Source organism: Amaranthus tricolor, chromosome 13, assembly GCF_026212465.1.
Source record: "Amaranthus tricolor cultivar Red isolate AtriRed21 chromosome 13, ASM2621246v1, whole genome shotgun sequence".
Classification (NCBI taxonomy): domain Eukaryota; kingdom Viridiplantae; phylum Streptophyta; class Magnoliopsida; order Caryophyllales; family Amaranthaceae; genus Amaranthus; species Amaranthus tricolor.
The window spans coordinates 11,498,961-11,512,309 of record NC_080059.1 but is presented as its reverse complement, the minus strand read 5'-3'; the positions used below and the strand labels follow the sequence as shown (position 1 = coordinate 11,512,309).

Sequence of the window (13,349 nt, the reverse complement as noted above, 5' to 3'; positions counted from 1 at the left end):
ATGTATGATCGTAAGAAGAGTTCTTTTGTATCCGTTAAACCGATGCGTTAAAACTGAAACTACGATCCGTGTTGGAATTAGTGAATTGATGAGCCGACGATGATTCATCCCGTCGTGACATCTTTTGGAGGGCTTTGATACCTTCGATTAGTTTAGTATAATTACTCCATTTATCGATCTATATTATATCCTCAATTTATGTAGAGATGTACTGAAATTTCCACTCACTCACTTCTTAAAAAATAATCTTTAAAGTTTATTTAATTCTTTTCCTTTTCTTTTTATGTAACACCCGAATTTCCTCCCGTCCTTCACGATTTTTCGTTTTGTTTAAGGGGTTGGAAATTTAGGGGAGTTACAAAGATGGTTAAAAAAAAATTTAACGATTGGAGATTCAAACAAGTCGGTCCACTGGAACGACCCGTTGAAACTCGACCTAATTTTTTCTTTGAAAAAAATTAATTATTTATCAACATGTCATAATACAATTACATAATGAATGTACATCAATAGATATAACCAATATACAATGGGAACTTGCTATTAATATGTGCAACATATTGGAAGCATATGAACATCCAACTATGATTTTTCTCACATACTTGTAATTTTTTAATATGTGTATGAACCCACCATATATCTATGTTGTAATAAGTAAATGCATTATCGATTTTTTCCATCTTTTAACCATAACAATAGCAACATTAATGTACATTTGAAGTTGATACTCACGAAAACCATGGAAATATGGATGCGACATTTACTGATTTTCCTTATACTTGTAGAGTTGCAACAATCTTACACCCACGTCTTAAGACCGAAGGCCTAAGAGCATTGATCAAAGCGTAGATCATCCGCAAAGGGATGTGAATAATCATATTGGAACTTGTAAGAAGTTTTATAGGAGTCTTTTACAATTTCTACGTAATAGTATATAACCCTAAACACGATATGTCTAGGCGTGCTAGCTCCTCAGTACAACATCCTAGGTTTCATCCTGTCACAGCTTACTTGTTAAGCAGTCAAGATAATGGTTGTACACCTACTTCATCCAAATCATCTTCAGATGTAGCGTAATAGATAATTATGTTCAACATCAATTTGCACTTGAACGAAAAATTACCAAAAATTCCAATTTTATTAAGAATTGCAATTTCAATGTCGGCTTCTACTGTTGTGTCAAAGTCTGCTTCACATACTATACACATGTGAATTTTGTATACTTCCACTTCATATATGAACACAAGGACTAAGAACAATAATAACCAAGTCAAAGATGATGCATAATTCAAATAGATGCTTCTGCATCATCGAAATTGGAGACAACAAAAGAAGACGATGGCGATGAAGATGACAAAAAAGATTAACAAGTACACAACGATCGACGACTACATTTAAAAGATATGACAAGAACTATGTGAGTTTTGAATCCTTTGTGATATGTAGGTAGCTTAATATTATTTAGGTAGCTTAATATTATTCCGAGATATAGGTTTAATTCCTCCTTCTTCCCTTTTTTGTTAATTAATCAATTTTATGTCTATATTTTTGTTAACTATTTTTATTTCTTCTTTTTGGTAATTCTTTAAATGACAATTGACATATAATTAAAAAATAATACTCAACAAAGATATGACAAGTATTATTTTAATATTTTATACTTTTATATTTTATATTTAAAGCAAAACAATATTTAAAAATACTCCCTCAAATTCACACCTAATGTTTCATATTGCTTTAACAAAAATATTAAGAAAGAGTAGAGACCACTCAAAATAAGTAGGTGACATGTGATTTTAAGGGTAAATTGAAAAAAAAGGGTACTTTTTAAAATTAAAGTGGAATTTTAAGGGTAAATTGGTAAAAAAAAAATAGATATCATAAATAGAAATTGAACATTTGAGGTGAGCTTACAGAAAAAAGAAATTAGACGTTTCTCTGAATTGGAGGGAGTATTAAACTGGTGAATGGCGATTTGAATCACCCTCTAAACCGCCACTGGAACTGCCCTGAACTGGTTGTTGTTCACTTGGGAGGAGAGGAACTAAAATTTCGGTCAAGACTGACTTTAATCTCGGTTGAGATTACATATGAGAAAAGACAGAACTTTTGGCAAGATTGAGTCTCGGTTGAGATTGATAATTTCGGTTGAGACTGGTGGTCAATTCAATCGAGATTAGAGTTAGTGGAATGCAGTAACTTTGGGCGAGATTCAGTCTTGGTCGAGGCACAAAGTAGCTTCGATCGAGACTGATAATATCGGTCAAGATTAAGCACGACTCACGTTTTGCTTTAGATTTTGGCGGTTGGAGTGTTAATATATAAATCCCCCCATTGCTTAGGTTCAGGGTTAAGAAGGGAAGATTAAAATTTGAGAACCGCAAATTGAGAGTAATTTTGGTTAGCAGTTGACTCTTTAACATAGTGAAAATTGTTTTTGGTGTTTGGTGTCCGTAGCTATCACAAAGATAGAAAACACTATAAATTTCTGATGTGTTTTTCTTATTTTTCTTGATTTCATTATTGTTTTTTTTTTTGTTTTTAGGTAATTACTTCCCCTATCCACATATGATTTTATGTTAATAAACTCGCAAACTTTTAAGGAGTCATGGAAATACGAGTGTTTGCGGATGTGAATAAAAGAAAATACGAGTCTATAACTTAAGATAAAATCATAGCAAAATGATTAAAATATACCAAAATGACAAATATAGAAAATTGAGGGGAATAAAGGAAGTTACATGCTGTAATTGACAGCCTACATTGAACTGTTTTACATGATGAACAATCTGGGTTTCAAAATCCTGATGCTATCAGATTTTTCTGCTTACAGCAAGTCATAAGGTGACATACATCAAAATGGAAAAAAGAGATGGCACCCCCACAACCTTAAAGTCCCAAGAATCAATACATTGTCAAAAAGAGAATACTGATACTGATAATACATGATACAATTCCTGGAACATGAAACCTTGGTTCCGATCCAGATTCTTCGGGCACAATCATGATTCCGAATCTGCAAGTATCTCTCGATGGATCTGATTTCGTGACAGCTCCAAGACCATCAAATTTACAAGCCTCATCGACTTGATCTTGTATTTGGTAGTAACTATTGAAGGCGTAGGATATGTTCCCCTGCGCATCCAAGTTTCCGCAAGATGTTTCATATCCAAGACTCGTACAGTCAGCACGTGCACAAGCGTAACTTACACTAGGAGCGATTCTCGAGTCATCGAGCTTTACAGAAGGTTTTAGTACACACCATTGGCGCTGCTCGTATTGCACGCCCTTAGCAGGAACCAATGATCCCAAATTTGTAGTGCCGAGATTGAGTTGGTACTTGGGTAGCCCATCGTATGTAAAAACTCCCCAGTGTCGTTCAAAATTTCCGGGTTGGATGCTCTTCTGATCCTCGTCTATCAAACTGAACAAATATGCGTCGATGGGACCTGGCCTCATCGGTGTTCCTTTTCCGTTTGCTATGTGAGACATGAATCCTTGGTTGAATCTTTGAGCTAACTTGACGTTAGCGTTCATGTCTCCGTCTGTAGGCCAGCCTATTTCCCCAACTATGATGGGCATGTTACCAAATCCATTCTTCTGCAAAGCCCAAACGAGGGTGTCGTAATTCGCATCAAACATGTTGTAGTAGCTTGTACTACCGTCGGTTACTGGGGTAGCATTGCCATCAAAGAAAGCATACTCCACAGGGAAGTCCGGGTCAGTATAGAGACTTATGAACGGGTAAATGTTCACGGTGAAAGGTGCACCATTGTCGCTCAAGAATTTAACAATCTGAATCATGTAATCATGTATATCAGTTCGGAAATCGCCAGTAGAGGGGCCACCAGAACTTGCATACACATCAGCATTGCTAGGAACTGTCGCCTTTACAGCGTTAGCATGGCCTGCCTTTATCAGGGAATTCTGAATGTTTTGGAGAGCTGGAAAGGTTGTTCTCAGGAAAGTTCCGTTGTAGGTTGCTAAGAATGGCTCGTTAGCAACTGCGACATACCTGCATAAGAAATACATGCAAATCAGATCAACTGAGCAAGACTACGAAAGTTTGACCCCCGGGGTTGAAAGTTGAAACCATCTTGCAGGACATATGCTTCAGCTATTTAAGATCATACACAAAAAAGATATCAAATAGGTCTTTTACGATGAAAATCAGTGATTCATTACTAGAATTTTACATCACAATGTAGAACAAAGAAGTAGCAGAAAAGCTCGAGTCATAAGGGGAAAAGACTCAGGATCGAGAAAGTTTATAAGAATCTAGGCTATGTTCCTCAGAGTCTTAATTTTACTTCACGTACCATTGTCCGATCCTTGATCCTCAGACATCGATATAGCACTTAGACACTTCATGTTAGCCGTAAAATTGAATATTTAGACGTATTCTACACTTGGACACGTACAAGTATCCAACATCAGTACCCGAGTCCAAGTAACATAAAAGCTAGGGTGACAATATACTAAAATGATTTATAAGAGCTAGTTCCAACCATAACGAGTTCCTATCATAACTAGTTTAACCTAGATTAAAAAGCATACAAGATTTTAATCGACAAATCGAATAAGCATATTCAACATCCTGAATACAGCAATTTGGACTCTTTTTCAAAGTAGTTTTATGGGGGCTTATGCCCTTATCTGTTCATTCTACCTAAATGCATTCTTAAAGAGATGGGGCATGTCTTGCAATTTTAGTTGGTTTTCTCCCCTGTAAAGAAGGAAGGCCCACAGGTCACTAAGGATATATCTTACAGATATGTTGTGGGTTCAACTCTGCAAACTTGGAAGGAAATTATCTTTCCAGCCACAAGCTGACTCATGCCACTCTGCATTATTTTCTTTTTCTCTTTTGGGGAAAAGCAGTTTCACTTACTAATCTTCTCGCAAAACGCAAATCAAAACAGGGAAATTAAGGTCAGTTTCGGACCATATTCGGGTCACTTTGAACGAATTGCAAATCAAAAAGAAAATTAGCTTACACCGGTGAAAAGAAACAAAGAACAGAAGAGCAATGGTGCTCTCTTGTTCAACCAGAACTACAACTTTAATGAAAGCAGAAACAATTGTTTAAAAAACCCAACCAAAAAAAAAAGGGAAACATATTTTTGGAGGTAACTTTTGAAGTCTCTGCATAGCTTACAGTAAAATCAGCTTACCCTTAACTTGCTCCTATATGATATATGTCATTCCCCTATCCTTGGAAAAGTTCTTCCTGGTTTGAAGACATTTAAAACTTTCCAATGTAATGACAAATTCACAATCTCTTAAGCAAATCAATGAGTTTTCAACGATGAGGGTATTTGGCAAACAGCCAGTAGCTATTAGTGGTTGACCAACCACTTCTATTGGACCAACTGATATTAAACACGTTAGGAACGAACGGCTTGTTCAAAATAGCGTATTCATATTGATAAACTGTTTCAACCAGCTATTTTACCAAATACTAGTATTAAATTGTTTGACCACTTAACGATCTATTTTTTTTCCAAATAAGCTAAAACTACTCAATAGGCTATGTTACCAAACACCCCTACTAAGACCTTTTATCTTTTTATATGGGACTATGAGACCTTATCTTGGTTTACTAGGCATGTTTAGAAGCAACAAAAAGAACCTAACTCCATCAAGAAGCATTTGGGAATGTTTGGCAAACGAGCAATAATTGATAACTGATTGAAGTGACTGATTTAAATAAGTGATCTTATCAACTAATTTGACTATTTTGCATAGGCTGGTGGGAGTTCTAAAGCTGATTCACAACAAAGTGTTTCAACTTTCAACCAACAATAACATTAACATTAACTAGCTAATTCGCTTTTTGATTCACAATTTGCTCAAATTTGACCTTCACAATTTGCTCAAATTTGACCTAAAATAGACCACAAATGATCATAATTGCTTTTTTTCAATTCACGATTTGCGAGAAAATTAATGAATCACATGACACTAAGTTTGGCCAACTAAACATTTATTTGTACTTAAAATAAGTAAAAATTGTCCGACAAATCATTTTACCAAAAACCCCTCTGATTTTTCAACATTACAACAAGCAAGCAAGCAACCAAGGTGTTTCATTGACCATCACATCATATTCAAAAAAATGTTTTTCCAAGGAGCTGTCAATCAAATAACAATCAAAAATGACTGAAATTTCCACTTAATCAATCAAAGTTTCTATTTTTCTATTAAATGAATAAAATTTCACCACCAATTCAACTCCACTTTCAGATATAATTTCTCAAGCTAAGTCCTAATTCATAAAAAAATCTATTCAAAAGCCAAATGGAAACAGAACAGCATAGAAACAAAATGAGAAAACAGAAAATAACCTGATATTGACTTTGTTATTTAAATGTTGGGTAACATTCTCAGACACCCATTTATCAGCAGCTTTAGAGCTAGAAGCAAGAGTTGAAAGCATATCATTAGGTATCCCAACCATTACCTCTATATTAGTTCCAGAAAGTGCACTTAAAGTGTTATAATCTGCATCAAAAAGCTTCACTTTTTGAATACCATTTTCTCTTAGCATCCTTACAACCACACTTGGGGATAATGGGTGGCTAGATTGTGTTCCCCAATTAGCACCTATTCCATTCACATGCATTACTGAGGTTGAAATGAAGAAAAACATCCCAAATATAAAAATAAAGCACTCCATATTTTGCTTAGAATCTGCCATTAAAGTAGCTTAAATTCTCAGTTTTGTTACTTATTATGTAACAAAGAAAAGTACCCAAAACACCCAAAAACACAGGAATCTGAAAATTAAAGATCTGATTGTGAAATGCAAGAAGATTCTTTTGAGCTTACTTTTGAAAAATGATGGAAAAAAATTATTCTGACAGCTAAAAGATTCATTCTTTCTCTCATTTCACAACCCTAACCTCAGATGGGTAGTTTTATTTTCTTGGTTTTTGTTGATGGGTAGCTTAAGAAATTAATTCAAAACTGAAAATTGAAGATTTATGGGAATCTTGGATGAACAAAACTGGGAAATGATAAATATAAGAGCCTGAAAATAATCCCACTAAATTGAGCTCAGGAAAAAGGGCTAAAAAGTAGCTATGTATCTATACAAGTTGATAAATGAATAGCAAAAGAAAAGGGAAATTAATGAGACTAGAAATATTGCTTACAAAAAGCAATCAAATGAAAAAGTCAGTGACCTTTCAATTCAATAATAGAAGCAGATAGGCATGAGAAGGAGATGTAGAAATATGGATGGTGAAACAGAGAGAAATAGGTTTACACAAGTTAACTATTAATAACTACACAAAATAATGTTTGATGCACTCTTCTAGAATCTAGACTCAGTATGAGGTGTTTGCCGAATGGGGATTACAATTGGTTTGGAGTGGAGGTATGTTCAGAATAGACTGATGATCCGATATTTTACTCGACTTTAAAATTGAATTTAATTTGATCTGATTTTAAAATGAAATTAAAATAATATAAAAATTAATGTAGATACAAGACCAGATTTTACAACGATCCGAAACACTTAATCCGAAATTAACATGATGATCCGAATGAACAACTCTAGTTCGGAAAATAAGAGAAAATATACTTCATTCAACAATACTATTCATTTTCAACTTTATTTCGATAATTTCAATTCATGCATAAGAAATATATAATTATATGGAATTTTGTTTTATTCTTCTTAGAAGTTAGTTTTTTTTTTAATGTAATATTCATAATTTTTATGTAATCAAAATTAAAATATTTAATATTAAAATATCCATTAAATTATATGAAAAATGAAATGAAACATAAAGATTAAAAGAAGATAGTGATTAGTGAGACCATGACTTAAAAAATAAAATGGTGTAAACTAAGTAAGACAAACTAAAATAAAAACTGATTTTAAATTATACTAAATATATTTTGTAATTAAGCTAGTGAAAGACAAAAGAAACTATTTAGATTAGTTTTTTATTGTCTTTTGGCATAATCTACTTCTTCCTCTAGTAAACATTTTAACACTTTTTATCAAATATATTCATAGTAACTCAGGTCAAACATCTAGTAAATCTGGAGGCGTCCATTTATATTTTTGAATGAGGTTTGAGTCTAATATCTCAGATCAGGTTGATTTTACTTCTTAAATATATATAAAAAAAACATCTTTAACAATTTGATATTGATTTATATAAATAAATATGAGCTATATTTAATCAGATTGGATTATACTTAATTACACGAGTCAATTTTAAATAGTTGTAATCAGCAAAACAACTTAACTAGCAGCTCCAGCTAACTCCAAAGTAAAATATTCTAAACAGAAAGAACATTAAGAAACGATGGGAGTAATATACTTCCTCCGTTTTAAAATAATTGCAATGTTTGTTTTTTTACGCAATCCAATGCACTAATTCAATTCACTTAACTATATTTTAACTTATAAATTAAAAATCAATCATAAATTAAAAGTAATGAATAAATAATATGAATTTTCTACTAATTTGAAATTTTGATTCACAACAATGCAAAATAGGTGTGAGCAAGAAATAAATTATAAAATCGATGAGAGAGAATGACAGTAGACGTTACAAACAAATAAATAATGTAAGTAAATGTGTAGATAGAGAGACGTGAAGGAGGAATCATTTTATGTTTGGCAGCATATTTTAAGCAAAAAAGACCCACTTTCTTGTGACTTGTAAATTGTGACCTATTAGGAATTAGGATCACTCTTCACTATTGTCTTTTGGTTTCAACTTTATAGGGAATCTTAATTTTAAATCTAGTTAGAATTCTTTTTATTACTTTAAATGTAATAGATGGTTTATTATTTAAATTTAATGGTTAGAATTGCTTGAAAAATGACTATAAAGAAAATTTTAAAATTTTGTTTTTTATTCTAAAATAGGTATCAAAATTTTAGAATGGGTAATTAAAAAAAGTAATGAAGATGATCCTAATACTAATATTAAATAATAATAATAATATATCAAGAGTTTTGTTTTACGGTTATTTCTTACCTCACATTCTTTTATTAAAATGAATAATGATATATATATTTTTAGAGTTGTATATAAAAATTAATAGATTTTTTATTATTAATAATTAAAATTTTTAATGAAATTTAATTTAGATTTTAGAAAATAATTATTTATATAATTATTTTAACTTTCTAAGAAAGAAGAATAAATGGTAAACAAATAAAGTATAATCAAATTCTTATATTTTTAAAATAAAAATAATATTAAATTATATATTGTATATATAGGGTCAAGTTCCAGTGAGATCCAACCTTATATGAGAACCAATCTCTCCGATAAAAATGTGTTACTTTTTAAAAAAAACTGTGCTACTTTGTTACTTTTGTTTTAAAAAAAATCCGTCATTTTTTCACAATTAAAATCATAAAAAGTTAAAATATAGTGTGAAAAATAAATAGAATTAGTAGAAAGAACAAGGTGTATTTGTTTAATGGATCAAAGAATAAATGCTATTGGTAGCCTGGTTGGTGAGATGTTACTGAAAAGTTGTGCCTTGGAGAGTTACTATCTAGCCTACCATTTATACAATATACTAAATTACTAATACTAACCCTAATACTCAATCAAACTACTTTAAAATTGTGCGGACAAATCTAATTTTTGGTTTAACTTTATTTATTGTATTATCTCCTTTATTAAATACTTACAATTAATAGGAACATATTTAGTAAAAAAATGTCAGTAATTCACTATTAATAGAAAGTATACTAGAATAAAGTACCTATTAGTTTGGTTATAATTTTTTTTTGTTGGACATTTATTTATTGATAACCTACAACCATACAAAAAAATAAAATAACTAAAAATTTAATATGCTATCCTCATAGAACGCCGCTAAATGGAGAAATTTTATTAGTTAATATAGGCTTAGATGGAAAAAAAATTGTCATTTCTTCTCCTAAAATTAATTAAATTGAGTAATTTACCATTTTTATAAATAGAATAAATTGAATGAATCTAACTTAGGTCAAGCTATTATTAGATAATTATTTATTTCAGTTTGTTACATAACGTAGATTTATTATCTTTATAAACTAAATAATTTAAATATCATATCATTATATCATAGTCATAGAATTTAATAAAATTGCTGGAAATTCCACGTGTCATCCTCGTGAAACCACATTAGTTGAAAAGTTTTTATTAATTGATAATGCCTTACGTGTTAAATATAAGTCGATGAACCTGATGTTTTTTGCTCTACCGAATTTTGAGTAATTTACCATTTTAATCCTCCTCAATTATTTATTTCTTCTTCTTAAGATGAAAAGAAAAAAACTACAACTCTTTCAAAACCCCAATTAATTCAACCCGACAAATGAAGGAGTATTAACTTCTATTGAGTTTTAAATCTTTCTCAAGACCCCAGAAAAAAGCAGAAGGGTGTCTGAATTTTACCCAAATGACGGATATATTGTTCGAAGAGAATATTGTTCAAGAGATTTTTGTCAACATTATAAACATGAATTTAAATTCACAAAGTTTGGGACAAAAAAATCATAGACTTAATTAGAAATAGTTTGATGAATACTCCCTTTTTCTCTATGAGAATGCACTCAAAATATTTTGGGTGAAATTTGACTAAAAGGTTAATTGGTTTGGAGAATAAGACAAAAAAAGGATAGAAATGAGTAATTAAGATGAATAGAGATAATATGTTTGTGAATGAGATTAAAAGAACGAAATGAGACCATTGCCAAAAAGGAAAATGGTTCAAAATGAGTGTGACAAACTAAAAGAGAAAAATATGCAAATTGAGAATGACATGGGGGAGTACAAACACGTGGCTTGAATATAGTGTTAAGAGAGATGCAACTTTTTGTTTTGCTTGTTGAAGTTTTTCTCGAGTGACAAATCTTCATCATTATCGAGTTGAAGCTTTTTTAAGTGTAATAGATCTATAGATAGATGAACTTGATTGTACATCTACTTTTATTTAAACCATACTATATAATAAAATTAATTTTATTGTGAAAGAGGTGGATAGACAAACTTTCAATGTTCAAAGACACATGGCTATGGGTCAATCAATGATATTAATATAGAGAAAGTTTGAGAAGCTCTCAAAAAAATGGGGAGAGCAAAGGCAGTTGGATATGATAACACAACCGATTGAGATGTGGAGGGTTTTAAGTGTAGAGGGCATTCGTTTGTTGACTAACCTCTTTAATGTTATTTGGGATATTATACCACAAGACATCATATGGGATAGCCTTAAGGCTAGAAGTATTTCACAAAGGTACATTGAGGCTATATGGGATATGTATGACAGAGTATCATTAACATTCAAACACCGATGGGTACAACAAAGTCTTTTCCAGTTAAGTAGGCCTAGATCAGGGATCAACACTAAGCCTTTTTATTTATACGGTCATTATGAAATAAATTTCTAAATCGATCTGGGAGACTGTACCGTGGTGCATGATGGAAGTTTTAGAAATATGTATGCTAAGGTGAATGTGCAGTAATACAATGATGGATAGGATTAAGAATCGAAAGTTTATAGAGAAACTAGGGGTTATGCTTATTTTTACCAAGATGCGTGAAAAATAGATTGAGATAATTTGGGCATGTGTAGAAAAAGACTTTTACGCCCTCGTGAAAAGGATCGAAAGCATCACAGTGGAGGGTAAGATAAGTCGAGGAAGACCTAATTAAACTTGGGAGGATGATAAACCCTATTTTAATTTATTTTATGCGTGATATTTGTTATGTTTCTTTTCAATTTTTGTTACATCTCAATCCATTTTCTTGGATATACGTCCTTTTCGAGGGAAGTATGTGTTTGCTCATATTTTTGTACGTTTTCCTCCTTTTTTCTGAGCAAAGGCATGTTAGGAATATGCTCCCAAATCCCCCAAAGGTTTTGAGGAAGAATATATCAAAGCCAAAGAAGAAATGAGCACAAGAGGTAAAAAGGCCAACCTAAGTAAAGCAAGAAGCATCGTTTATGGAAGGGATCACTTAATTGCTCATGGAGATCAAAACATCCACAACATGGTGGATCTCCTAACTGAATATTAAAATTGAGTTCATTAGCTTCGAATCGACTATTCACACGTCGATTTCAGAGTTTTCACCGAATTGTCAAGACATTTCCAAAATGACTACGACAGCATTGAAGATAGATGATTGTTTCATATGGAATGGCCACATGTTCCTTTATCGCATTAACCAAGAAGAAAAATAAGACCAGCAGAATGCGACTGCAAGGAATCGATCCCACGACCTGAAACTAAAACACACGGCAAGGGATTCTAACTGAGACAAATTTTCTTTTGTGCTATGTTTCACCGTCTATTATAATTAACAAAAGTCTTATTGGCATCCCTAAGAATGAAGCTGAAAGAATGTTGAGAACAATGAGCGAAGCTAGAAAGTAGTTGTAGCATTTTATTTTGTTCGTTTTTTCCTTTTATCCTCTTTTTTTCTCTTAAAAACCTAGCTTTTCTCTCCTTTTTATTCATATGAACCCTAGCTTTATTTCCTTAATTTTCTTATATTAGATTTAATTCTATCTTTTTTTAATATATTTGAAGTTTCAAGTCATTTTCATAGAGCATTGGTGATGAATATTTTATGGGTTTTTGTTATTTGTTCTTCAATCTTTCTTATCTTTTGTGGTGAATCCTAACCTAATTTATTTATAGTTTTCTTTTGTTTATTTTTTTTAATATTAGTTAATTTATGTTACTACTCATTTTTTCTTGATTAATTCCTTTTGTCTTGTTCATATTAAAGTTATCAGTGCTAAAATGCTTTTACTTATTGTTAATTATTTTGTTAGTTGTGATGTTGATTATTATTGTAAAAGTTAGGGGTGTTACAATCAGGGTTGGGGTTGGCCCAACTTTTGCTAATGGTTTGATCATTGTAACAAATCGATGTTGGTTTGATTGTAACTCGAGAAGTAGGCCACTCCGCTTATTGTGTCGAGGTCACCCGAACCGCCTTTCAAGCAACTGTACACAAGTGCTCGGACGAACACATAAGGTGCTCGAACTAGAATATGCCAAAAATCATTCCAGTAGCTTTCTGTCTCCAAACTGGCAAAGTACTCGAACGAGGCACAAATTATGCTTGAACGAGCAACATACTGACATAGTGCTCGAACGAGCAAGATAGGTGCTCGAATGAGCACTGCTTTCCTGGCTCCTATTTAGGTCTCTTTGTTACGTACTTGCTTCGTATGTTCAAAGCACTTTAAAGCTCAAGTTGTAACACTTATATGTTCCACCATGTATAGTACATGATATATATTCTACCATATTCTAAATGTCCAATAAAAAATACCTAACTTAAATATTATCATTTTGATTTTCT

The 13,349-nt window shown here is 32.0% G+C and overlaps 1 protein-coding gene across 1 annotated transcript; it reads right to left on the bottom strand.

Moving 5' to 3' along the window:
- Positions 1-2,678: 2,678 nt before the first annotated feature.
- On the bottom strand, positions 2,679-7,280 carry LOC130798239 (glucan endo-1,3-beta-glucosidase 6). Its single transcript, XM_057661150.1, has 2 exons — positions 6,348-7,280; positions 2,679-4,015 (listed from the first exon to the last, which is right to left on the bottom strand). Exons 1-2 carry the CDS (start codon positions 6,698-6,700, stop codon positions 2,905-2,907), a joined length of 1,464 nt encoding a protein of 487 aa, XP_057517133.1. The 5' UTR covers positions 6,701-7,280; the 3' UTR covers positions 2,679-2,904.
- Positions 7,281-13,349: the final 6,069 nt, after the last annotated feature.

Bases quoted from the DNA above. Each gene is read 5' to 3' on its own strand.
- LOC130798239 (XM_057661150.1), bottom strand. From the start codon at position 6,700: ATGGCAGATTCTAAGCAAAATATGGAGTGCTTTATTTTTATATTTGGG. The intron at 4,016-6,347 runs GTTATTTTCTGT...TTTCTTATGCAG, and splicing joins AATAACAAAGTCAATATCAG to GTATGTCGCAGTTGCTAACG.